We start from the raw sequence: 24408 nt of genomic DNA, 5'->3' as shown, positions 1-24408 counted from the left end.
TTCTCGAAAAGGTGACGAGACTGAGATAAATGACCAGCCTCACCGTTGCAGAGGCCTCTGGCTTGATCGCCGCGGGCGTGTTCATCCTGCAATTACTCCTCCCGCTGTCTCTACCACTTATTCTTATCGCTTTCCTAACTGACGAGAACTCGATCATCAGTTGGTACGTTATGTCCATCTGTCTGTGTTCGATATTAAACTGATCTGAGACAGGAACGTGCTCGCCCGCTTTCTCCACTCTACCCTATGGCCCAGCATTCTCGGCTCCAGCACGGCCGCCGTATCTGGCGTGCAAAAGAGGCTGACTATCTCCGGGCATGCGCAGACGATCATCCTGGGAGTGGTATCCATCGCCTCGATCGTGACTCCACTGGGCCTATATGATTCCATTGAGCCGGCGGGCTCACCAACGCCTGTGCCATTCGCCTACATCAAAGGAACGTCCGCGTTCAGTTACGGCACGCCGGATCGCAGTGATGCCCCCTTCACACGTAACTGCGGTCTCCAGCAGGCTTGTCCGGGGACGAGCCTCAACAAGACGTGTCACCAGCAAGGCCTGCTGGAGAATTGTACCGTCGTCTACGATAGTCTTATCCCGGAGCAACTGGCAGATGTATTTCGCGACGGGGCTAGTGCGTTCGGTCCTTCGGTCTCGAGTGTTTTCGACATGCAGTACCGGACCTTTTTCAATGGCACGGACCAGTACAGCGTGCTGGGATGGTATGCGAAGCCGTCGTATCGCTCGCTGCAGGTTTTGATCCTAGACGAGAAGGTCGAGGCTGTGGAGGGGTTGATTGTTGATATGGTGGACGGGGGGATAGGTTTTAGGAATCATACGGCGCCGGCCAAGGCACTCAAGTACGGCTCGACCTGGGATGAGGATATCCTGTTCATCCAGCCGGAGACGCAGTGCGTGCCGTTGAACTTTTCGATCGAGTTCCAGCTGCCGCCGGTTCTGGAGATGAGTGTTGATGTTGTTAATCTGGTGCTGAAGGATCACGGGGGGCTGTCGAATCTGGCGCAGCCTCGTCCGTCGATCAGTGTTCCTGTCAACGGGCAGGAGTTTGATTTACGGCAGAGAGCGTGGACTGCGGCTTGGTATAATAACTTTCTTACCCTGGCGTACTTCAACGCGACCGATCCGGATCCTACGAATATCACGCGTCTGGATATCACGCCAGGACAGACCTTCAAGCTGCAGAATGCGAACTTCACCCTTGGATATCGCAACATCAAGACGACAATCAGTCTGGGAGAGTACCTCAATCTTCGCTTGAGTAACGCAACCGTCAATCCCCACAACATCACCCAGAAAGACTTCGACTTGGCAACAACCATCTGCGGCGGGACCACCTCCTCCAGCCCATCCACCATCACCAGCGCCCTCATCGGCTGCGGCCTCGTCTACGGCGCGGCCAACCGCACCGACGGCGTCTCTCCCCTCCGAACAGACCCGAACTCCCCCTGGAGTATCCCGCTCTACATCTGCGCCAGCGCCGTAAGGGCCAGCCTCAAAACCGTCTCCTTCCGCTACAACGGCACCGGCCTCGACGCACTGTCCATCACCTCACTGTCTCAAAAGACTTACCCCTCTCCACCCCTCTGGGCAGTCGAAGACCTCCCAGACCGAACCCTCGAAGAAGTCCAACCGCTTTGGGGCATCCTCCCCGCGAACACAACCTCACCCACCACCAACCCGGCCATCAACCTCTCCACCATCGCCAGCACATCCCTCTACCTACCCGGCTACATCGACCCCACCACCACCCCTTCACGGGGCTCGCCCCAGTCCCCGTCTCCACAGGCCAAAACCTCCCAGGTGTAGACTTCTACACCCAGTCGCTCTACCGCGCACTAAGCATCAACCGACCCGCCGGCCAGCCCTTCGCAGATTACGCCGGCTGGACGAGTCTCGCTCTCTATGCGAAATGGCAGACTCTCTCGATAACTGCCGCCGGCGCAGCCAAGATCCTCGATCTCGTGTGGACGGATTTCGCGGCGAATGCGATGGTTGGGACGAGGGCTGTTGCGGAGGACAACCAGGTGCGGCCGGTTACAGTGTTTCAGAGGCGGATACGGTATAGGCTTCCGTATGCGGTTCCGGGTATTGTGATCCTGGCTGCGACGCTGGGGATAGTGGCGGGATTGGTCGTGTTGGGGTGTATGCGGCGGACTGGGATTAGGCGGTTGAAGGGGCTTTTGGAGCAGACGGCTGTGGGGAGGGTGTTGGGTTTGGTGCTTGCGGGGCAGGAGGAGGAGATGGGGAAGGATTGGGTGAAGAAGGTGGGCGGGAAGAGGGTGAGGATTACAGAGGGAGAGATTACAGTGCAGGAAGGGCTACTGAGTGCGGAGACCAAGAGTGATGGACATGAAAATGATATTGCAGAAGCAGAAGATATTGAGAATAGCTAGGTATTATGACAATGTTCACTTTTTCATTCGTGTCTGGACGACGAGGCAATCACTTGCTCATCTTCCTCTTCTTGTTCGCATGCTTAGGATGGAAGCTCTCCGCGTACACTTTGAAGAACTCCACCGGCTCCTGCGGATGAGTGCCCGTCACATCATGGAACGCCGTGGTGGAGATGTAGTTGGTCTTGCCCTCGCGGACAAGCGAGTAATACTCGAGCAGGTACTGCAGCTCCGACTCGTCGCTCGCCGACTGCGCATGAAGGACCTTCTTTGCCTCGGCCCTACGACTGTCAGCTCGTCACTTTCAGGTGGTTGGAACAGATCTTACTCTGAAATATCCTCAAATTTGAGATCCGTGCCCAGCGCCTGGCTGGCCGCGCTGGCGAGTTCGTCTCCGGTTGTGAGCATCGGTCCTGCGCTGTTAGCTCACACTGCACTCAAGGTCTTATTGAGCGCACATACCAGTCAGAACCATCAGTTGACCGCGGTGCTTATCGGCGAAGCCATGCTTGCCTTTGCCGCAGAGGACATGGGCGACGACTTGTGCGACGTCCTATTTGGTCAGTTTGGATTCCACCTGAGGGAGGATGAGAACATACACCCAACGCGATAGGAGCGAATTTATGGTTCTGCCCGACGGGAATTGGGAGGATGCCCTCCTTCTGCGCCTGCTCCGAGTATAGAAGGAGATTCTCGGCGTAGAAGCCAGCCCTACACACGTCAGCCTGCCCCTTCGCCTGTTGGAGCAAGTTAAGAATAATGAAGAAGGAAGATACCTAACAACAACGGGCGAATGCCCCGTCTGGGTAGAAGAATCCCCCTTGGACGCCATAAACGCCGCCTCGAGATCAATAAAGCTTCGCAGATGAGGCTGCTTGTCGCGCTCAGCGAGATCGCACCCGGCCGAGCTAACGAAGCAGACATTGGCGATATTGGCCTTCTTCGCCGCCTCGATCATCTCCATCGTGATGTCGAATTTCTCTTTATGCGCCGGCGGAATCAGGCACATGGCCTCGGCGCCGATCTGCTGCAGGGTCTGGACAGTGTGCTTCAGACGGCCTGGTTCATGCGCGACGATCTTGACGCCCAGCTTGGCGAGCTCCTTGCATTTTTCTGCGTGGGGGTGCAAAGTGAGACCGGTGACGGATTTGATGTGGGATTTGAAGGTCTCGTTTGTGAGGAGCAGCTCGGCGATGAGGAAGCCAGTGTGGCCGTCTACCGCGGTGATGCAAACTGTGCGGGACATTTCAGCAATTGGTCAATTCTTCGCAATTCAATTCTGCAGTTCTTCTCAATTCAATTTATTCAGATTGTTGAAGTTGGCTGCTAAATGGGTGAGGTTGTGCTGTTTATACTAGGGCTAAGTGTATACCGCGTCATTGTGCTATCACCGTCTAATTGAGTTTATACCTTGATTATGCTCGTTTCCGGAAACTTGGCTTCAGATCTTGTTTCCGGTATCTGGGCATGTGGTTCTGACTACCGATGACGTCCAAGTGATCTATGATGCCGATACCTGTCTTGGTCTAGATCCGGCCATATCCAGGTATACTGTGACCAGTCGATGTCGATATGTCCTACGGTCTGCAGTCTAGACTCATTCAGGAACTAATGGCAAATAAAATTGAGACTATTACAAACACTACTAATGGCCCATTGGTCGCTGATGACCCATAGGCGATTCCTGCCCTTCATGCGGCCACTTGCGGAACAAATCCGCCAGCTGGTCAATTGGAGCAGTCAGCAATCCCACAGCCGTCTCGAAGGGTGGCTTGTTGGGCGCACTGGGATGCGAGCGCGTCGGCACAAACATTTTGGTTCGGTCGAAGCTCTTGGAAAGACTGACGCTGTCGTCGTGAGACAGCGCCTGGTCGAGCTTGACCAGGTCGTTGGTTTCCTCTTCCTTGATGTGCTCTGCCAGATCGGCCATCAGGGATTTGATGGTGGGAATGAACTCAGCGTTGGAGGGGTCCAGGTTCTGAAATTTCTTGAGTTTTTGTTTCACCTGTGGTCGTTAGTTTTTGATCACTGGAGATTAGAGGAAGTTGAAAGGAGTACAGTTTGGTGCTCCCTCCGGTCCTTCTCTGCCATGGCAAGGCCATCCGGGAGATGTTTCTCAAATGCAGGATAGACGACCAGCTCCTCGCCAATGGAGTGCCTGGCTAGTTCCCAGGTGAACAGATTCTGGTAGCGGGTCTGCTCGTCGCGATCCTTCGCGTTGATGATCCTCTGGTAGCAGGCTTCGATCTCGCGGTGATCCTGCTTGACCGTGTCGGTGATTCGTCCGATCATTTGGATGGGAGAGGCGGAGACGCTTCTTGCTGCGATGGGGAAGGGTTGGAATCTGGAAATGGGGATGGAGAGTGGGAGGGGCGTAGGAGTCGAGTGGGAACAGCCATTTTGTACGGTTATGGGCTACTTCTTACAGGGATGGATTGGGTTATATAGCTGGAGGTGCGAGTCATGATGAGAGAGTGACAGCTTAGCTATCCAGCTGATTTGACTGGTCATGTCGTCACTACCAGTATCCATCACTCAGGATAGGAGGATATAGTTTCCAGCATTCGCTGCCGTCACCATGAGCTACGTTGCGGTCGAATGCCAAGCAGTCATTGTCTTGGGATCATAGGTAACGTTTTCTCAATGCCAATGTGTATGCACTATTTATTGATTTGCATACTGGTAGTCTTGCATGGAAGGATAGCTATCCGGTCTAGAACACACAGATACCCTGCTAATACCTTCTGGTAGCTCCTAGTAGATCTGTCGATCTCAGATCTCCACTGGTGTACGGATGTGGTAAGAGTGACGCCATATCTTGGGCAGGATCATGGACTCTACTAAAAACCCAACTTATCCTCTCCCAAGTGAAATTGATAGATGCTACAATATGTCATAATAATAGTCCATTGTAACCTGCATCGTGACAGGGATATTTATTACTCTTAATCTTATTATCCTAGACTCTAAACCATAGAGCAACATCCGCTTCTATGCCCAAATCCCATGCAAAAAGCTAAAAGCCAAGGATTTGCGGGGAAGCCGAAGCTTGATTTCTACAAGGCCTTCCCAGTGATGTCATCAATCATGTCCACTCAAGCATCAGCTTCCATAAATAGCGATCAAGGTGCGCGCATTATATTAGAGTAGACAGCAAATAGATCTTGTGCTACACAGGCATTTCCATCCGTCCTATTGCCATTCATAAGCGCAACATGGGTTCCCGTGCACATGCACAGTCATCCAAACATGCCATCAACCTACGCGGAGCAGGAGGCGCCAGTGTAAGCATCCTTGAAACGCACGTAGCTGCATTAAATATTAACTACATTAGGCGCAAGGAACGCGACCCTCGCAGCAGGATCAATACACAATAATCCTGCCTGATCAGATCCCCAAGAGTACGATTCCTGACGAATTGGCCATTTTTGCGGTCTATGACGGACAGTAAGACAGACACCTTTTATTAGTATTGCATGTATTAATGAGAGATAGTGGCTCCAGGAAGGTCGCGCACCATGCAAAGCGACACATCAGGGAGCTCCTCTTTGAGGGCGACGCGCTAGAAGCCGGTCGGTATGAGGATGCAATCCGACAAGCCATCCAAAAGGAAGAGGAAACGCTTCTTGAGGAGTGTCAAGAGGGGGAGGAGAAATTCGCGATCTCCGGATCAACGGTCTCCTTGGTGATTGTCAATCTTACTAAGGGTGTGATGGTGGTAGGCAACCTGGGTGATTCGCATGTCCTCATGGGCGAGTGTGATATAACGGGACAATTGGAGACCGTGGTATGTGCCCCCACTCAGTACTATAGAAATTGAGCTAAGGGTGTAGCATCGCTTGACGCAGGACCACAAACCCGACAGTCCGAAGGAGAAGGAGAGAATCGAAGATGCGGGGGGAGTAGTCAACTATGAGTCCGAGACTGCGCGAATAGGTATGCTGGCTTGCATTACTTGCGGCAAAGCTAATGTGAATAGGAGCTTTGAATATGTCACGCGCTCTCGGAGATCTGCAGTACAAGAACCCGCTTAACAATGATACTGCGGGCCCCAGCACTACAGGCCAGGAATTAGCGGCCATGACACCGTCGATCGAACAGGGCAACTTTTTGTCTACTGAACCGTCCATCACCAGGGTAGATCTGCGGCAAGACCGTCGATATATCCTGGCTTTGACGACAGATGGTGTGACCAACGTGCTGAGGGATAATGTCATCATCGATGAAATCAAGACACGGCATGAAGGGGGACTAGGGGTGCAGCAGGTAGCAGACCAGCTGGTCCGGGATGCTGCAGAGGGCATGCGGAGGGATAATGCTACATGCATCGCGGTGTTCCTGGATGGATGTTTGTCTTGACATGCTTGAAATACGTATTACGCATTCAATTGGAAACGAGAAAGACGAAGAATTTATCATGTAAATGGTAGAAGCATTCTATGACCCAATATCATCCATCTCCAGCTGTCGGATCTACGGGCAAGTCCCACCATAGAATTGACGCCGAATATTCCACCTATTCCACCGTTCCAACATGGTAAGACTTGGTCTTTCGCTGCTACTCGAGCCAAAACCTGTAATTCTGTTTCGCAATTCCTCTCCACCGACTCCCTCCTTGCTTCCATTCCTGTTCCAGGTTGTCGTGCTGGTGCTGGGGTCAATGCGCAGTATATACAGTTGCGAAGGGTGGACTGTGAGCTCCCGTTCTCGGTCCTGGTCCTTGCACATATCTGTATAGATCGCTTTCTCTTCACTTGATGCCGTCAGTTTGGCAACCATTGTAGCTGTCAGACTTTGTGGATCAACGCGCAGACGAGCCCCTCCTTCTGCATGACCTATCGTATAGGAAGGTGACTGTCTCTGGTCCGTTGTGGAGGGGCTTTCAGCATAGAACAGCTCTTCTCGCGATGATACGAGCCCAGTCGACCGTAAAAGAGAGAACCTCGGACTCAGTTGAAAGAGAAAATGACCCCTATCCTCTAGCAGGCTGCTCCTGGACTGTGACTCGGCTTCATCATTCGACATATAAGGGATATATGCCCCTAGCACAGCTGTACACGTCTCATCGGTAAACAACAGAATATGTGAATGGCGATCGCCTCGTAGTTGTTGCAGCAGATGGCCCATTCCTAGGTCTTCCGTTCGAGCCAGAAATGTTAAACTACAATCAGTCGACCCGGAGGCGTCCGTGCCGAGCGGGAGCAAACGAGAAACTGCCGCCAGGATATAATTCGGTAATCGTTCCTCTGGCGGTACCACCGTCTCCCTTAGACTGCGGGGCTGGAATATAACGCCCCAGAAGCGGTAGAATCGCTCGCAAAGACCCGGCTGTACGGGTTAGGGCCATCTAGGCATAAAGACGAGGGATATACTCACGAGAACATCTGCCACGATTCCAGCATCGACCGTCTGGTCTTCATGACAAACCGCGTCCGCAATACTGTGCGCCAGTTTCTGACAAGCAGATGACGATTCGTCATCGAATATCCCTGAGGGTAAGCGGGACCCCTGAACATCCCACACTCTCAGCTGCAGGAGTAACCTCACGAAAAGGGAGAACTCATCTCGAAAAAGTCGACGCCTAACCAGACCCCTAGGTTGTATCCTCTCGGCCGCATCTCGCAGCTCATCGCGTGCGGGCGCCAAACTTGAGTGAGGCAGTGTCGTAGCCAGCACGTCCATGATGTCGTCTACTGCCCACTGGTTCTCCGCGTAATAAACTTGCGCGGGTTCACTAATCCCTCTAAGCATTCTCCGAAAGTCCGCTTCGCAAAATGACGCCTCATCGTGATCCCCCGCTCCCGTTTCCCTAGTGAGTCCGTGGCTCGAAAGACAAGGAGAGCAGTCGCCCGCTGAAACCCCTTTTCATCGATCCTGCTCCCGCGAGAACTACATGAATGGATAATGCGCGTAGAAATGCAGACATCGCCGAGGAGATACACTGTCTCCTGGGATTCAATGCCCGGATGCTGACTGGCAAGGAACCGGCGGAAACTCTCGACGTCCCAGTCTGTGGGATTAGCGTTGGCATGTAGAAGTTGGCTGTGGACATACAGCGGTCGTATCCGTCTTGGAAAGTGTGAAGAAAGAAAATATTCCACACGTCTTTAGCACCTACCCAGTGAGGAGCGAGTGTTTCGTGGAGGTCGTCGAGTACCGATTCTGGCTGTGTTAGTATGGGTTTTAAGTCGAGGGGAACAAAACGAACCTTTGGTTGCTTCGTCGAGATATTTCTTTACTCTGCGGGAACTGGATATGGAATAGAACATTTCCATTGTTAGGATGCCTTTTTTCATGAGGGCTCCTGTCTTTTATAAACGTGGCATATAAGAGGCACGCTAGTGGTGGCTGAGACGCAATACGAGTCTCCCGCTCTCTCCTTTTGGAAATGAGCTACCTAACCCTGAAGTTATATAAATAACTGTTTGGAAAGGTGGCGTGTAGGTATGTCCCTATTTTATGAATGGAAGAAATCACACGGACAGATACAGGCTGCTCTATATACAGTGAGCCGTCGCGAGATGCAATTCAGCTCGGTTTCCAAAAACCGTCATTTTCGACTGAAAAGGGTATAACACCTCATAACAGTCCTCCGTAGACAATTATAAATCCAGCAGTCAGCTCTTCGATGTGGAAATTGGTCTTTGAGGATAGTCAGCATGACCAGGCACTTCGAACTTGGACATTAAAATCTCACCTTAGCTAGGAGAGAGGCATACCCAACTCCCATATTTTGTCCAATCCAGACTAGACACCGTTTGAAGTAGTCCTGCAGCTCTACCGGCACGATAGATAGCTGCGCAGCAATGTACAGAGGATACATCAGCAGTAATCCTCCAACTGCCCTCCCGGGCTGTTCGATGGGATTGCCACGATGCACATTCACAGAGAACGAATGCAAATCCTCGACTAGGTGGTATGGGATTGAGGACGTAAAGTCCTGGATGAGCTGGACGGCCTTTGCTCTCTCTTTATCATCGCTGCCGGTGTCAGCCTGCATATGTTTGAGCCAGAAAATAATGTCAAGGAGGTAGCATCGCGCAACGCGACTGATGTTAAGGAGGGCTACCGCGCGAAGGTCAGTGTGCATGTGTAATGGGCCGGGCCAGCGTCCGACTTCAATGTTCGGGTCACTGCTTGCTTGTACGTGGCTTATTATGGTGGGCTTGGCCTCCGGCGCAACACTGTCCTCCCACTGAGCTAGACGGTTGCTAAGTATATCTGCCCGCTGTTGGAGGGCACGGAGATGCGACTCTACCAATGGCGACTCCTCAAGGACGCGCTCTGCTTCCATCCTCAGTGGACATATCTCAAGCAGGATATCGTGTAGTAATCCCAGGTTATTGACCGAACGTTGGAAGTGTAAAAGACCGGGATCCTAGACAATCAGCTTAGTAGGTTGAATACGTGTATCCACTTACTCGCATCTGCGCCCTGGGGCCAAGAGAGTAAAAAGGGAATACTCCACGGACAAAGCTCAATGTCGAGTTCTCGACTTGTAACATCCCAGCTATCCCTCTAACATGTACATCGATTTGCTCACGACGAGTTTCATCAGCCACGACAACCTGTCCTGTCAGCAATGGCTACAGCCAAGGTGCAAGGGAATCATACCTCGTAAAGACCCATCAGCCAAGCCAGCTTAATCAGATCCGACTTCTCTCCCATGGATCCTGGCCTTGCAACCTCCTTTGCCAGATGCAGCAGCAGCTCATGATACAACATCTCTGCCCTGGTGATGAAAGACGGCCGATACAGCTTTCGAGCATTATTTGCACAACTAATCATCATGCAGGCCTTTGCAAGGTTCGAATCCAACCCTTTCTGCTGGACATGGAGTTCCAGATCCTTGAGATACCCAACAGATGTGCTGATGCTGGTGCTATACTGTGAGGAAATGGAAAAGTCGTAGAAGAATGCCGGCACGGCATATTCCACTACATCATCCTCACTCACCTCCTTTGGAACAGCGTCGTCCGGCAGGGTATCAGTGCCAGGGTATGGTTGTCGGACTGGTAGACTACACTTCCGCGCGAGGGGTTCTAGAGTTGCCCAGTAGTCGGTGCGAGTTGTGGTGTGGATATAGTTCCGCTGGAAAATCAAGGTCTGGCTGGCTTGTTCTTGGTAGCCTGCACATGTGCGTTTTGACTTTTGGCATCGTAGGCAGGACTGCTCGTGGTTAACGAGCTGCAAGTATACAAAAAGTGTAGGACACAGTGATGCTGACCGGACGAGTTTCATCACACTGTACTGAATTAGCTATGCCATAAGCTGTGGGTGTCACCAACCTTCTTCCTCCGCCGTTTGCATGTTTCGCATCCTCGCGAGGGGCCGAGGTACACCATGGTGATTAAATTATGCTTTATACAAGAGCAGAACACAGAACAAAGTGTGGTCTCGTCAGATTTATAATGCTTACTTGGCTGCAAGCAAATCCTGGTGCTTCGGTTTTATTGCGGTAAACTCCGAAAAGTCCGAATCACCGAGCCCCATGATCAGCGCAGTATCATATGGATGAATTATGGTCCAACAGATAAACCCAAGTTCTTCACTCTAACTACTTATAAGAAATATTCAACAAGCTATAGCAGAACAACCAACTTCTTCGCAGAAATCCCCCCTTGCCATACAAATCCACCGCGTCTTGAATTTTTTCCATCCCTGTCCCCACAACTAGAGGTTCAGGAGCAGGGACAAACGCTCCCGACTGCAGCGCACGAGGGAGAAAGTCCTCGTACACAGCTTTCCCAACAAAATTGTCCTTGAGCGTATGCCCGAAGATATGCTTCACTTGAATTCCATCCGGCGGCAGGGCAAAACCGTCCCTGACAGTAGCGACAAACTTCCTCCCTTGAGATTTGCTCAGAATATCGACGCACACTGCCGTCGCAGAGAATGCGATACAATCAATTGCGCCGGCTAGAACCTTGTCCTTGGCTGCTTGGACAATTTCCTCCGCGACAGTTGGACTACTGTAATCGAAGACAAGACTAGCCCCGAGCCGTCTGACGTAGTCGAAGTTCCTTGGAGATGCAGTGGTGATCACCTCGTACCCTGCAGCGACAGCGAGTTGTATGGCATTGCTGCCGACGCTGGATGCACCGCCCCAGACTATGAGTGTCTGTCCGGTGGACGCGGCGCGTGGTTCAGTCGGGAGGTTCAGGTGGAGGAAATCCTCTTGGAACATTCCAGACGCAGCGGTGGAGAGACACAAGGGTAGGACGACAGCTTGTTCGTAGGTGATGTGTTTTGGTATCTCACAGGCGAGGTTATCTTGTAGGATAATGTAAGACTGGAAACCGCTGGCCTCATTGCGTCCGGCCAAGAGGCCGACGGTGTGACCTAGAACACGGTCTCCAGGTTTGAATCGAGTGACGTTGTCACCGATGGAAATCACCTCGCCGGCTACATCCTGGCCAAGGATGGTCGGGTAGTTCAAGGGGAAGAAGGCCGTCGCTTGGATCATTCCATCGATAGGGTTGATGGCGACAGCGTGGTTGCGGATTAGGATTTCGTTGGCCTCTGGCTTGCCCAGGGGTGATTCTCTTATTTCAAAGGGACGCTTCTTTGCTTCGGAAAGCCAGGCCGCTGCGTTGGTGGGCGTCATTTTGAAAGGCTATAGGCAATAGTACTTTGGATTGAGAGAACAGAGATGCGGTCTTAATGGTATGCATGGAAATGAGGAGACAATTTCAGTTGATTAGAGGATGACATGACATTCGACTGCAGGGCCATCCGTCTTATTTATATCTCAATTGCTCGCTACCTATTTGTAATGCATTATAGTACGTACTCATATCAAAAGTGAGGCCTAAGATTACAAATCCGAGCTCAGCCTTATATCCGAGCCCGCGCCGACTAACCCACCGTTGCACGCACTGCCATTGGACACGAGAATCTGATCCCCGAAAACTGCGCAAAGCTAACTTAATCTTGGGACCTTGCATGTCTTACATATGATACTGGCATTGCCCTTTAGGGTTAGTCTTGCGCATATCTTACTCTGGCTGTACAATATCCGTTTGCCTCCTGTGTCTGGTTGAGAGGTGATATCCGCGTTGAACTCAATGAAAAGTAGAATTCTAATTCAGTTGCTAGAAAAAGAAACGGTGTGGTGTGCCACTGGCCATGTAATACAAATGATCCAGCGTCACTTCGAATTTTACACCCACTCCGTCACACATTCGCCTCAACAAGCACAAGCATCTTCCTGAATGACTCCGCAACCCGAATCTGACCCAAATAACAACCCGGGTTCTGCGGATCAGGTACGAGTTCGGCTACCCCGGCCGCGACAGAGAGCTGTTCGTTCTAGACTAGAGAACTTCTCCTGATGATGAGCAAGAACACCTTGCAGATTAGGCACGAGCACTGCGCAGTGTATCCCTGAGCATTCGGACATATGTAGCGACTTCAAGCTGGGAGGTAGGATGCCCTTGAGCACTACGGACTCCCCTTGATCGCGGCTATGGTAGTGAGAAGGTTCTGGACGCGGATGCGAAGATCCTGCAGCTCGCTGAATTCTGCAAGTCATATGCCTCGTGGCCGTCATCGTCCTCATCCTCGCTTAAATCATCTAACGCAGCCCCCTCCACGTCGCCATTGTCGCTCAGATGCAGGACCTCAAGGCTATGTTTCTGCGTCAGCAGAGCCCTGTAGAACTTCCGAGGTTGAAAAACAACATATGAGTCGCCCCAGGCCTCTGTGTCGTCATGCTGGTATTTGAATTATTTAAGGTTGGCGCACCAGGTGATAAACTCCGCCATTCCTTTTCTTCCATTAGAGTGGGATTCTAAAATGAGCGGTTCCACGGGCGCCGTGCCTGAACCGGAAGCAACAGCCGGGTGCTCCAGTCTGGTCCATTCTCTGTATTCCTTCACGGCGCCCAAGTTCACATCCCTAAGCGATGGCAGGTGGAAGAATGGCAGAATCTGCCAGTGCGGATAGACGTCCTTCGTATCGTCGGAGGTGATATCAAGCGTCTCTAGCCGCTGCAGGACCGGCCTGGTGCCAAACGACTGCAGCCCGAGCAACAACCAGCGTCACTCTCGGCGCGTGTACACAGTATCGCCCAGAGAGCGTGGCGAGATTCGGCACTGAGGCAAGAAGAACAGCAGGCCATGCTTCCTGATTTCCAGCTCCGATAGGATCAATCCAATCTTTCTGCTCCTCTGGCGATCTGCTAATTTTCCCTACCAGCTCCTCCGCTTTTCCTTGCAGATTGTCATCACTTTCCCTTTGCTGCGGGTGGTAATCGATGTATGAATGCCACCATCCAACTGACAGATTACGGATACCTGCTCCTATCCGCAGGTTGGCCAGCATCACTTTCGTCAGGGGCTCGATTTGAGACCCCTCGAAACTGACGTGGTTGTATGCGAGCTCAAGGAACAGCACTCGCCAACGTCGGCATACTTGAAGCAATCGGAGTCTGTCGTCTATGTCAGGGACATGACTGCCGATGGTAAGAATGATCTCCACAGGAAGGTTGTCCGTTTCTTCCTCGGTCGTGCTGCGTCTCGGACATGTCGGATTATCGTAGGAGATCTTCGCGTCGCTCATCCGCTGTGGGCGTGTTTTATTGCGGCCTATGCTACATCGTCACCCCAAAGGTTGGGATCATGATGAACCTTGAAGCCATATTCTTACAAGTAGCTATCTTCAACATGTCTAGATGGCCTGCAAATAACTATATATATTTTTTAGTGTCGGATTTAATATGAATTTACAATTTTTAGGCAAAGTGTTATAGTCGACCTATATTGTATAGGTGAACTTTGTATACACAACCGTATCCCTACCCACGTATAAGATTAATCGGAGATTTAGAGAGTATTTAGACATAACCAGATAGATATAATGAAGAGGCGTATCTAGGTATAATAATGCTGGTTGTAAAACATCACATGTGGATCCTGTGGTTGAGACGGTATAAAATGTACAAAAAGTAGGCCCTGAGGAGTCAGGTCTACAAGCTTCGTATTTTTCTGTATACGAAGATGAGGCTGACCGAGATCTCCCAACTAACTAGATATTTCAACATACGGTAGTCCGGGTGGCTGGATTGCACCCCTTGAGCATTCCTAAGCAGGAACCTTGTGGTATGTAGAGCCACAGTAGGAATGCCGGAGAATGACCGAGACTGAGACATGGTACTGAAGATTAAAGCTACATTCCGGAGGCTAAGGGAGTGCCTCTCAGACTGTTAAGCTGGAGTCCGAGAATACATCATAGACCGGATGAAGACGGGCTTTAGGGCTACGGTGACGTGGTAGAGGACTGCTGTGGAATTGGGTTATATATATCTATATTCGTTTCACTTACATATGTCATAGTACATGTGACTGATCTCATGTAGATACTTCCATCTCCATATGTAGAGCATTGATGATCAAGATCTCGGTCCGGATTCCAAGTGACGCTGGGTCGGTATATCGCTTCAATGATGACGGAATCCACTCTGCACGGGGGCCTGGTGAGTAGTACTGGATGCTCTGGATGTCACAATGTGATTACTGTTGCTATGGATATATGAAGAGGTACATAGTCCGGAAACCTTTTCCGTCTAGCGGTATTGGATTTGATATCAGACATAAGATGAAGAGAAGCAGTAGAAACTACCGCAAAGGATTTAGGTTGCCACTGTAAAAAGTCTGAAACATACATACGTCATAATGCTCTATATGCCTCCTTCCGTTTGCAGCGATAGCCAGGAAAAACACTCGTCATTGGCGGGCCCCTCTCTATTTATCTTCTCGCACTTGACCTCAATCATTGTCCAAGGCACTGCAGTTGGATTCACGTATGACAAGGATTATTAGTTTCTACCAGAAATGGCCAGCCATTTACGTCAAGTTAAGCAACATTTGCAGATATTCCTCTCAACCTTGGAAAGCGACGATGAAGTCAAAATCGACGGACAGAGTTTGAGCATTGCCCAACTGGTTTCAATTGCCAGGCAAGTGTTCTAGGAACTGTGCAACGACGTGCTGGTTGTGATAATTGACTTTGCGTTCAAGGCATTCGACCCGAGTTTCCATTGATCAAACCGACGCCGTAAGGAACCGTATGCAGGCCAGTGTCGATACTCTGCGATCTTATATTGATAAGGGGCACAAAATATACGGTATTAGTCCTTTGCTTTCATTACGGCCTCATTCTAATGCAGCCAGGCGTAAATACTGGCGTCGGCGGAACCTCCTACACTAGGACGAACGAGCTCTCGACGCTCCAATACTCTGCCTTTCAGCACCAGCACTGCGGAATCTTGCTGGAACACTCCCAAAATGGCATGCCTGGGAGATACTCTGCCGCAGGACAGTACAGTCTTCCAGACGAGACCGTTCGGGGAATGGTCGTCGTGCGCTGCAATTCCCTCCTTCGAGGGCATAGCGGAGTCAGGATGCAACTCGCAAACTTTCTAATGGAGGCGCTTGCACACGGCATTTTGCCACTTGTACCCCACCGTGGGAGCATCTCTGCGTCTGGAGATCTAAGTCCACTCTCCTATCTGGGCGGTTTGGTGGAGGGTAATCCTGATATCCTGGTCAAGACGAAGGATGGCGAAAACTTCCAGGTTATCAACGCCGACGAGGCGCTAAGGCGTGTTAGGATGACTCCATTTGAGCTACAGGGAAAGGAAGGACTAGGCTTGATGAATGGTACCGCTCCAAGTAGTAGCGCCGCTGCACTGGTTGTCCATGACAGCCATATTTTGGCGGTCTTGACTGAGATCCTGACTGCCATGAGCACCGAGGCTCTCCAGGGAACTGTGAATAATTACCACGAGTTTATATCGACCTGTCGCCCGCACCCTGGTCAACGCGAGGTAGCACGCAATATGCGGGGATTCCTCTGCGGCTCGAAACTCTGTTCTGGGATGGAAGGGCTGATAGTGAGCCTGGCGCAGGATCGCTACGACTTGCGCACCGCACCGCAGTGGATTGGGCCGCAGCTGGAGGATCTAATGGCAGCAGAGAGCCAGGTGAGCATCGAGCTCAATTCCAGCACAGACAACCCCCTCTTTGATGCACAAGAGAACACCTGCCATCATGGAGGGAATTTTCAAGCTGCAGTCATCACATCTGCAATGGAGAAAACGCGAACAGCGCTGCTCATGCTAGGAAAGTTGTTACTCGCACAGTCTCAACAGATGGTGGATCCGGTGCTTAACAACGGGCTGTCTCCCAATCTGTGCGTTGGGGACCCCAGTCTTTCATTCACAGCCAAAGGGCTTGATATCAACATGGCCGCATATTGCTCGGAACTTGGCTTTCTGGCAAACTCGGTAGTCAGCAATATCCATTCTGCGGAGATGCGCAACCAGTCAGTCAACTCACTAGCCCTTCTCTCCGCGCGGTACACAGCGGAATGCGTGGATGTCCTGACCATGATGTGTGCCGCACACCTATACATAGTCTGCCAGGCATTAGACCTGCGGGCCATGCAAGTGGAGTTCTTCAACACTGCAAAGGCAGCATGCGAGGCGTCCTTTCACGACCTCTTCGGCCATATTGGGACTTCGAGTGGCCGGAGATTTGACCCAGTATGGTCATTTATTCGGGCTTCGTGGTTAGAATGGAACCGTTTAGACCTACAGACAAAATGTACCCAGGTTTCCGGTGACTGCCTGGGGTACATGGTGAGCATGGACGACATGGGATTTTCTCACCAGGAATGCTGGGAACCCATTCGACGCTGGAAGGACGTACTCCTTGCCATTCTGAAGGACTCCCATCGCAAGACGCTCGATAGCTTTACTCAGACTAGGCCAACTCCTCAATACCTGAGCGAGAGGACAGAACGAGTCTACCGCTTTGTACGGGACAAGCTGCAGGTGCCATTTCACCAGGGCATCCAAGACCACCCCACATTCAACAGGAAAGAAGATGGAGAGGGGCCAAAACGAACCATTGGAACCTACGTCAGTCGGATCTACGCTGCAATTCGTAGTGAAGAGATGGCGAGGCTGCTACTGGATGTGATGGACGGCCTGGACTTGTGATTGGGCGGAAAACTGGCTATCGGAGTGGTGGAGGCTACGATCCGGAGAACGTCTACTACCAGATGCATTCTGCACGGTCTAGAGTATAGGCTCCGGTTCCTTGAAAATTGATTCAATTCTCCGCGGGAATATAGTGACATATATGCTAGCGAGGACCTATCCAGTATACTAGCCGGGCACTGCCTGGTACTTCCCCCGTGTTCCAAGAAGCAGCCGTTCAATCACCAAACAGCAGACTTTAAGGCGGTGCGAGTAGTCTTAACTAAGAGAGTAGGCTGATACGAGCCTGAAAAGTCAATTAAAGGAGTATACGTACTCGATAATTTTAGTCAGCCTTGTCTGCTAGAATGAACGATTAGGGTATATTCCCGAGTCCCGGCTGTCGTATTACGTACATACTCACCCTTTGTGGGGTGACTTGGTCAGTCTTTTCTCCAGGGCAAAATTCCGAGTTGTTCATTGGATGCAAAGCATTTGTCTCAGCGTGGAGTTCACTAAAGGCCAGCATAAAGAATGTTGCCAGGCGACATGTCTGACATTAACCTATAACTAAGATCTTGACAATCCATGTATGCATTCATGTCCTATCAGACACTGCTGCACGCGGAGGCTCCTTGGTATTTACAAGCTCCATAGGTTCGTCTTGAATGTCAAGCTGCACAGTTTTCATGATCTTCCATCCTTGATTGAAGTCCGATTGCTTAGCGGACGCATCCTCCATCAGTTCCCAGCCACTAAGCTGATTGACCCCGGCAGATGTCCGGCGACGGATCTTGCGAGTAACACTGTCCGCCGAGGCTTGTACCCTCGACTTTGAGACCGACGCAGAAGCACTCTCTGTGTACGCGAATCCATTTCCATCCACGTAGACGGCCATGAAAGATTTGAGGAAGGCGGATACTAAGCAGACGAGGCTCATGGCAAGGTATAGCTCGGTTGTCACCGTGGCAAAGGCTCCTCGGAGGACTGGATCGTCGGACTCGATTTGCGCTTGGGTATAGTGGAGACGGATCGCTGCGAGGGGTACGAGTCTAGCAGATTGGAAGGTCAGCGGAAGGGTCATTGGAAGCCGGAGAGCGACTCACAAAATTCGACAACCCAAAGCGCAGAGGACCAAGAATTTCTTCTTGGTGGATATCCGGACCTTGTATATTGCTAGCGCTGAATAGAGGAAGAGCAGGATCTCGATGATTATGTCCATCGCGGTGATGGCTTGCCACCGGGGAAGCTATTGAGCAGTTAGTATATGCCCGTACTGAGGACGGGTCAGATTATACAAGCCCCTTGCACTGCGCGCTGATGTCGTTCCATGGATCATGACTACAACGCACTGCTAGCAGTATGATAGCCACCAATGTCCAGACGACCGCTCCCCCGAGTACTGCTTGGATCACGAGATGCCGGACTTGTGAGAAGAGTGCCTCGTAAAACATCGAGGTGGTGATCTTGGAGAGTCCTAGGACAACAATGCAGAGAATGTCGGCGGCATAAGCGGCCTTCCAGGTGAGAATCACGAGACAGAGATCACTAGATAACCACATACCCTAAGCATTCGATCTGTGTCTGCCGCCGTTAACTCTGTCCGAGTCCCCCAGCCATAATGGACCTGCGTGAAAACCACCGAGACTTGAGCGAAAGCGAGAATCTAGTGAATATAAGCCTAGAATCCTTTTATTGATGCTAGTTGCCATTTGAATACATACCACAGCCATACCAAATAAGAAGTCATCGCGCTGTACGGTATGCCTTTTATATGAAGAGAAGACACGCGCTGCCAGAGCGGCCACCACCAGCACTAAAGAGAACGCCGTGATTACAACAATCAATGCGCTATGATTGTTGTTATTCTCGGCAGTGAGAGGGGCGCTCACACCAGATGGCCAGGCTGTAGGACTCGACATGACGAGAATGTACGGAGTACGCTCAATACGATCACCGGAGAGGACATGGCATAGCCAACAACAGAATAAATATCAAAAGGCGCTTCCTTCTATGGTCTCTTCTGTTTATCCCTTTCTAGGATAAATTTTTTGCAGGGGTCAGAAAAATTCGTTATCAATACAATAACACAAGTTCGTGGACTAGATTTGTCTAGCCTCCTGCACAGTGTTGCATACGCAATATCATACCAACAGGATGACTGGCCAACAATTTCGATCTAGCATCCTCGCCCCGACCAAATTGGTCTGAAAAGTGTCGCCTTACTCGCTAAGACCAGAACAGCACTGGTCTCCGTTCTCCTGACCAGGGTGTCTGCTGTAGCGCGTTCGAGATCGTGCACATCAAGCCATGTTGATGAAGCATCAGAATGACGGGATTACTGAGCACCTGATTGTTTGATACTGAAAGTCCATGTCTCTTCATTTTGCCATCACTTTCTGAAGGCTTAAGCCATTTTGAAGTCTCTTTTGTGAGATGGCATTTGTCGTAATGCATTTCTCTATATTGACGACGGAGGAGCAACCACCCCACTTGGTCAGCGCACCAAGGATTCCGCTAAGGGAGTGCTAGGAATCTCTTTGATTAAACTTGATTGTACTTTGCACTGGCGACGAATCCACAACAATAGCTTGATGGTAGGACGGAAAATTCTTGATAACAGACACGGTTAAATCGACCTTGAATCGACGGCGTCCCCACCAGTTAATCTGGTGATAGGCCCCCTCTCGCATATTTGAAGACAATCTCGGCCCCGAAGTCGAATACTTAGAATAGATTGGAGGATTTAATTCCGTCGCTAGCTTGCCCCTTGTCCAGCCTGGTAACGATTCTCTTTTCCTTCTTTTGCTCTTTTCTCTTCCCCCATAGCTGTACCCTTCCGTTGGTCCATTTGTTCATTTGAGAGGGTTCACAGTGACTGCCCGAGCCTTGTGAAGATGCATAACAAAGCCTCAGCTGTAGAAGAAATTCAGATGGACGATAACGGTCCAATTGACCATAAGGGCCTTAGCGAAGCCGGGACCGCGTCCGATGACAATGATATGCAACGGATGGGAAAAGTCCAAGAGCTCAAGGTGACTGCTCGGCCATAATCTAGCATGGTGCTGTCTAACGTCTTTTGGGAAGAGAAACTTGCGACCCTTGGCCGCATTGAGCTTTGCATCAGTTCTTCAAGCAACATGGGAGTTTATCCTTATGTGAGTTGTCTCCGATTCAACGACGCAGGGCATTCTGACGGAGGTTGCGGTTACAGCTCGAACTCTCAGGGCTTGGAGAACGGAGGCCTGGCGGGTATGTTCTGGTCATATGTCTGGACATTTGTCGGATTTGGCTTCATCATCGCTTCGCTGTCGGAAATGGCGTCTATGTATGACACCTCTAATTTGGTCTGCTGTCAATAACTCTGACTTGCTGCATCGTTAGGGCACCAACCTCGGGTGGGCAGTACCATTGGGTCTCTGAGTTCGCGTCTCCTAGATACCAAAAGTTCCTCAGCTATATTACAGGTAGGCTCCGCCCTGCCCGCATTAAAACCAGCGCGCTCTGATGATCGTGTTTCTGCACTGTAGGTTGGATGTCTGTATTAGCGTGGCAAGCCGGATCCGCCTCGGGATCCTTTCTCACCGGCACCATTATCCAGGGTCTAATCAGCGTTCGCAATCCTGAGTATGTTGCGGAGAACTGGCAGGGCACGCTGTTTGTCTTTGCGATGATCCTGGTGATCTACGTGTTCAATGTGTATGCGGCCAATCTGATGCCCCTCCTTAACAATCTCCTCATGATACTGCATATTCTGTCCTGGGCCGTGGTGGTCATTGTCCTCTGGGCCATGGCTCCCCATCAATCGGCCGAGGCTGTCTTTATCACCGGATGGACAAATCTGGGAGGATGGTCTAGCATGGGATTGAGCGTCATGATCGGACAAATCTCCGCAATCTATGGCTCTCTAAGTATGTACCACGTCTCATGATCTCGCCCGAAGATATGTATCTAATAATGCTGTAGGTTCCGACGCTACAGCTCACATGTCTGAAGAGGTCAAAGACGCAGGCCGAAATGTGCCTAGGGCCATTGCCTGGGGCTATTTTAGCAACGGTGTCATGGCAGTCGTACTGCTGATTGCCTACCTCTTCGCCATCCCATCCGTGGAAGATGCCCTGGACGATGCAACTGGCTTTCCTTTTATCTACGTTTTCAAGAACGCTACCTCAACAGCGGGAGTAAACGGTCTGACGGCAATCATTTTACTACCCGTCATCTTCAGCAATATCCTGTTCAACGCCTCAACCTCCCGCCAAACCTTTGCTTTCGCTCGCGATAAGGGGCTCCCGTTCGCCTCCTGGATCGCCAAGGTTCACCCAAAGCGCAAGATTCCCGTGAATGCAATCGCCCTGTCCTGCGTCATCAGCTGTCTCCTCTCCATCATCAACATTGGATCATTGACAGCATTCAACGCAATCATTTCCCTCAACGTGGCAGCTCTGATGTACACCTACATCATCTCCATCAGCTGCGTGATCTACCGCAAGATCCGACATCCTGAGACTCTCCCGCCCCGTCGGTGGAATATGGGACGATACGGGTTAGCGGTGAATATCATCGGGCTGCTCTACTGCTGTTTTGCGCTTTTCTGGTCCCTGTGGCCTAGTGAGACATCGGTGACTCTGGACAACTTTAACTGGAGTGTGGTGATTTTCGGAGGCGTCTTTATCATCAGTCTCGTCATGTACCTCGTCAAGGGGCGGAAGGAGTATTCTGGGCCCGTGGTGATTGTGAAGCAGCAGTAGGTCTTTGGCATTCGAGTATGCCAGTATTCGATATCCTAATATAAATGCTGTTTGATATTCGTGGACAGTTCTACTTGTGCGAACGTCTATTGCAGCTGAGTTAATTCAACGCCTTATGCCTATCATAGAACAGGGGGAAATCCCCGCGCACTACCTCGAGCGTAATCTAATGGACCTTGATTGACAAGCACTCAAGCGGGCATCCTGTCAAGAGGACATCCATTCAACAACATGCCGTCTAAGTTCCCATCCAGCAGCGTTCCTGTCCATCAGCGAATGAACAAACCGTCCATGGGCTCATCCATAGGTGAGCTGTGCGGGATGTCCAACGCACTGAAATTTATTATTTGGGATTCTGTTCCTTTGCCTGGAGAGCATTCTCACTACTAGGGCTTACTTTATTCCTTGTCTACAGTAATTACCATGTACTGCAACTGCATTATTATATGCTACTGGTTTCCGCGGCCCACTTGTTCAGCTGACATACTTAGCAAAATCCACTTAGTTGCGACAGCTTCGTATCTCGCTGTCGCAACTCAAGTGTCCGTGGTGTACGCTACGTGGAAGTCTGCATAAATTTTGTTCAGCCTGTGACGGTCCTGTACCATTTCGCTCCCTTTCAATGGCTGAGCTGGGGATTGTTTGTCTCCCATCGGCTAGTTCCCCGAGCGAAAGTCATTGCCAGGCATTCAAGTTTTGTGATCCTTGTTCGTCTTTGAGCCTTAATCTATGCTCTAATCCATACCTATCCCTGATGAATTAAGACTGATCTCTAGCCACATCTTAGATGCTAGCCGTCCACAGTTGAGATCGACGTGTTACATGTGGTTTTCCGGAGGCAGCTCACCCACATTGGGTATCAATTCTACAAGAAGATGAACTTCAGCGGTAGACACCGCGGGTCAGTGCTGCATGATGATCCCTCTAAACTCCATTGAGCATACTGGTGAGGACAAGGAAATGGGATGTTCGCATCTCCGCTGCATAGGAGATGGATGCCCTTCTTGTTTTGCCTCCCTCGGGTTTCAATTCTCCTGTCCCAGAATGATTGACGGCAAGCTTGATTACGCAACTAGGAACTTCCTCATTTCCTCGCACTTCCCAGCTGCATATCCATCAGTCCGCATCAACCACACCGTCGCCAAGTATGCCCGTCATCAGAAGTAAGGAGCAGAACCCAGGCCCGGGCTTCAGGGACTTTTGACTCCGTAGGATGCTGTCTTTGATCGAACAGTGCAACAACAGCTCTCCTGTCTTGCACCGCAGTTCTGACTTCGCAAAGATTAGCGTTGTAATCTTCGGAGTCCTCACTACCGTCCGCGCTTCCTTCGTCGGGGCAATAGCCAAGTGGCTCAATAGCTGCTGGGTAAGCTCCAGGAAGCCGCCCCTGACCCCCTGTCTCAAGGGACAAGAGAATGTTATGGTCAAGAGCAATCTTGGAATGGACAGTCTTTGCCGGTGAAATATCTGTCACGTACATAAGTGGCGTCACCATCAGGAGAAATTGAGGCCATTGAATCGCCCGCTCCTGCCAAGCTACCTCCATTGGATGGCCCTGGCCATCCTGGAAAATCCTCCCTACTCCAGTAGGGATCCAGGATGGACCCTTAGATATCTGATGTTTGGTTCACGGGCACTTCGCAGTGTAAGAAGGGCGTTGTAGCTCCAACGCAAATCCTAAGAAATGACAAAATGGCCTGGAGTGCACTATTGGGAAGTCGGTAGTCGACTGGAAGCTTTCTCTCCACAAGTCCTCCAAGTAGAGCCAGCGCACCGAAAATACGATCTTGTAGAATGGTTAACATTCGAGGCTTCAAGAGTTCAAGACACAGGTCGAGACTCAAGCGATTGCCAGCTTCGGTAGGTGATGCGGTGGTTGGGAAGCGAGTTGTCATCTCTTTGAAATGTGTGTAACTCGGATCATCAGACATGAGTGTCATATGAGCTTCGCCTCGGACATGCTTTTGATACTGTGCGATGAAGTTACTGCTCCGGATGACAGACACAAGATGCAATTTCCTGTCCGAATGTTCAGTAACGTGCGCATCTCGTCTAAAGGGCGGCTGATAGTGCCGCTATTGTCCAAGAACTCCATGATTCCATCTCCGGCTTTGCAGAAAGCACCCAGTTTCGAGTGATGGCGGCGGTGGTTCGCTTGCTAAAACTTTTTTTTTTTTTTTTTTTTTTAATTGTTCGGGGATGGCATTGCCTCGCACCGCTGGTGTGCAGTCACCTTCTTTAACAGCATCTCCAAGTCTGGTACGA

The 24408-nt window shown here is 50.8% G+C and overlaps 11 protein-coding genes across 11 annotated transcripts; 4 read left to right on the top strand and 7 right to left on the bottom strand.

Moving 5' to 3' along the window:
• Window positions 1–29: 29 nt before the first annotated feature.
• P174DRAFT_471458 (uncharacterized protein) lies at window positions 30–2412 on the top strand (the record flags this gene model as incomplete). Its single annotated transcript, XM_024830603.1, has 3 exons — window positions 30–163; window positions 214–1819; window positions 1840–2412. 3 exons carry the CDS (start codon window positions 30–32, stop codon window positions 2410–2412), a joined length of 2313 nt encoding a protein of 770 aa, XP_024677576.1.
• A 49-nt stretch (window positions 2413–2461) lies between these two features.
• P174DRAFT_516188 (SDR family oxidoreductase) lies at window positions 2462–3658 on the bottom strand (the record flags this gene model as incomplete). Its single annotated transcript, XM_024832300.1, has 5 exons — window positions 2462–2693; window positions 2741–2825; window positions 2875–2965; window positions 3012–3123; window positions 3189–3658. 5 exons carry the CDS (start codon window positions 3656–3658, stop codon window positions 2462–2464), a joined length of 990 nt encoding a protein of 329 aa, XP_024677575.1.
• A 399-nt stretch (window positions 3659–4057) lies between these two features.
• Window positions 4058–5025, bottom strand: P174DRAFT_464704 (HHE domain protein; the record flags this gene model as incomplete). Its single annotated transcript, XM_024830435.1, has 3 exons — window positions 4058–4417; window positions 4471–4756; window positions 5000–5025. 3 exons carry the CDS (start codon window positions 5023–5025, stop codon window positions 4058–4060), a joined length of 672 nt encoding a protein of 223 aa, XP_024677574.1.
• A 549-nt stretch (window positions 5026–5574) lies between these two features.
• P174DRAFT_446067 (PP2C family serine/threonine-protein phosphatase) lies at window positions 5575–6819 on the top strand. The gene is made up of 5 exons (XM_024828489.1): window positions 5575–5696; window positions 5747–5859; window positions 5908–6199; window positions 6246–6348; window positions 6392–6819. The coding sequence occupies exons 1-5, from the start codon at window positions 5628–5630 to the stop codon at window positions 6769–6771; spliced, it is 957 nt and encodes a 318-aa protein (XP_024677573.1). The 5' UTR covers window positions 5575–5627; the 3' UTR covers window positions 6772–6819.
• A 66-nt stretch (window positions 6820–6885) lies between these two features.
• On the bottom strand, window positions 6886–8687 carry P174DRAFT_425524 (uncharacterized protein; the record flags this gene model as incomplete). Its single annotated transcript, XM_024825293.1, has 5 exons — window positions 6886–7740; window positions 7789–8132; window positions 8192–8422; window positions 8467–8574; window positions 8621–8687. 5 exons carry the CDS (start codon window positions 8685–8687, stop codon window positions 6886–6888), a joined length of 1605 nt encoding a protein of 534 aa, XP_024677572.1.
• A 410-nt stretch (window positions 8688–9097) lies between these two features.
• P174DRAFT_379449 (putative C6 transcription factor) lies at window positions 9098–10757 on the bottom strand (the record flags this gene model as incomplete). The annotated part of the gene is made up of 4 exons (XM_024822916.1): window positions 9098–9790; window positions 9834–9902; window positions 10027–10560; window positions 10701–10757. The coding sequence occupies 4 exons, from the start codon at window positions 10755–10757 to the stop codon at window positions 9098–9100; spliced, it is 1353 nt and encodes a 450-aa protein (XP_024677571.1).
• A 1831-nt stretch (window positions 10758–12588) lies between these two features.
• P174DRAFT_464700 (uncharacterized protein) lies at window positions 12589–14563 on the bottom strand (the record flags this gene model as incomplete). The annotated part of the gene is made up of 6 exons (XM_024830434.1): window positions 12589–12692; window positions 12730–12878; window positions 12904–13065; window positions 13159–13403; window positions 13432–13910; window positions 14458–14563. The coding sequence occupies 6 exons, from the start codon at window positions 14561–14563 to the stop codon at window positions 12589–12591; spliced, it is 1245 nt and encodes a 414-aa protein (XP_024677570.1).
• A 682-nt stretch (window positions 14564–15245) lies between these two features.
• P174DRAFT_379631 (putative phenylalanine ammonia-lyase) lies at window positions 15246–17416 on the top strand (the record flags this gene model as incomplete). Its single annotated transcript, XM_024822929.1, has 3 exons — window positions 15246–15376; window positions 15432–15538; window positions 15585–17416. 3 exons carry the CDS (start codon window positions 15246–15248, stop codon window positions 17414–17416), a joined length of 2070 nt encoding a protein of 689 aa, XP_024677569.1.
• A 78-nt stretch (window positions 17417–17494) lies between these two features.
• P174DRAFT_516184 (uncharacterized protein) lies at window positions 17495–19317 on the bottom strand (the record flags this gene model as incomplete). Its single annotated transcript, XM_024832299.1, has 6 exons — window positions 17495–17515; window positions 18042–18447; window positions 18502–18644; window positions 18694–18912; window positions 18960–19061; window positions 19120–19317. 6 exons carry the CDS (start codon window positions 19315–19317, stop codon window positions 17495–17497), a joined length of 1089 nt encoding a protein of 362 aa, XP_024677568.1.
• Window positions 19318–20328: 1011 nt separating this feature from the next.
• On the top strand, window positions 20329–22143 carry P174DRAFT_379470 (putative GABA permease; the record flags this gene model as incomplete). The annotated part of the gene is made up of 6 exons (XM_024822919.1): window positions 20329–20430; window positions 20483–20553; window positions 20610–20723; window positions 20780–20862; window positions 20926–21306; window positions 21362–22143. 6 exons carry the CDS (start codon window positions 20329–20331, stop codon window positions 22141–22143), a joined length of 1533 nt encoding a protein of 510 aa, XP_024677567.1.
• Window positions 22144–23662: 1519 nt separating this feature from the next.
• On the bottom strand, window positions 23663–24057 carry P174DRAFT_446063 (uncharacterized protein). Its single transcript, XM_024828488.1, has one exon. It carries the CDS (start codon window positions 24036–24038, stop codon window positions 23751–23753), a length of 288 nt encoding a protein of 95 aa, XP_024677566.1. The 5' UTR covers window positions 24039–24057; the 3' UTR covers window positions 23663–23750.
• Between the last annotated feature and the right edge of the window lie 351 nt (window positions 24058–24408).

This window comes from Aspergillus novofumigatus (assembly GCF_002847465.1).
Source record: "Aspergillus novofumigatus IBT 16806 chromosome Unknown P174scaffold_11, whole genome shotgun sequence".
NCBI classification, from domain to species: Eukaryota; Fungi; Ascomycota; class Eurotiomycetes; order Eurotiales; family Aspergillaceae; genus Aspergillus; species Aspergillus novofumigatus.
This window is presented reverse-complemented; position numbering and strand designations above follow the sequence as displayed.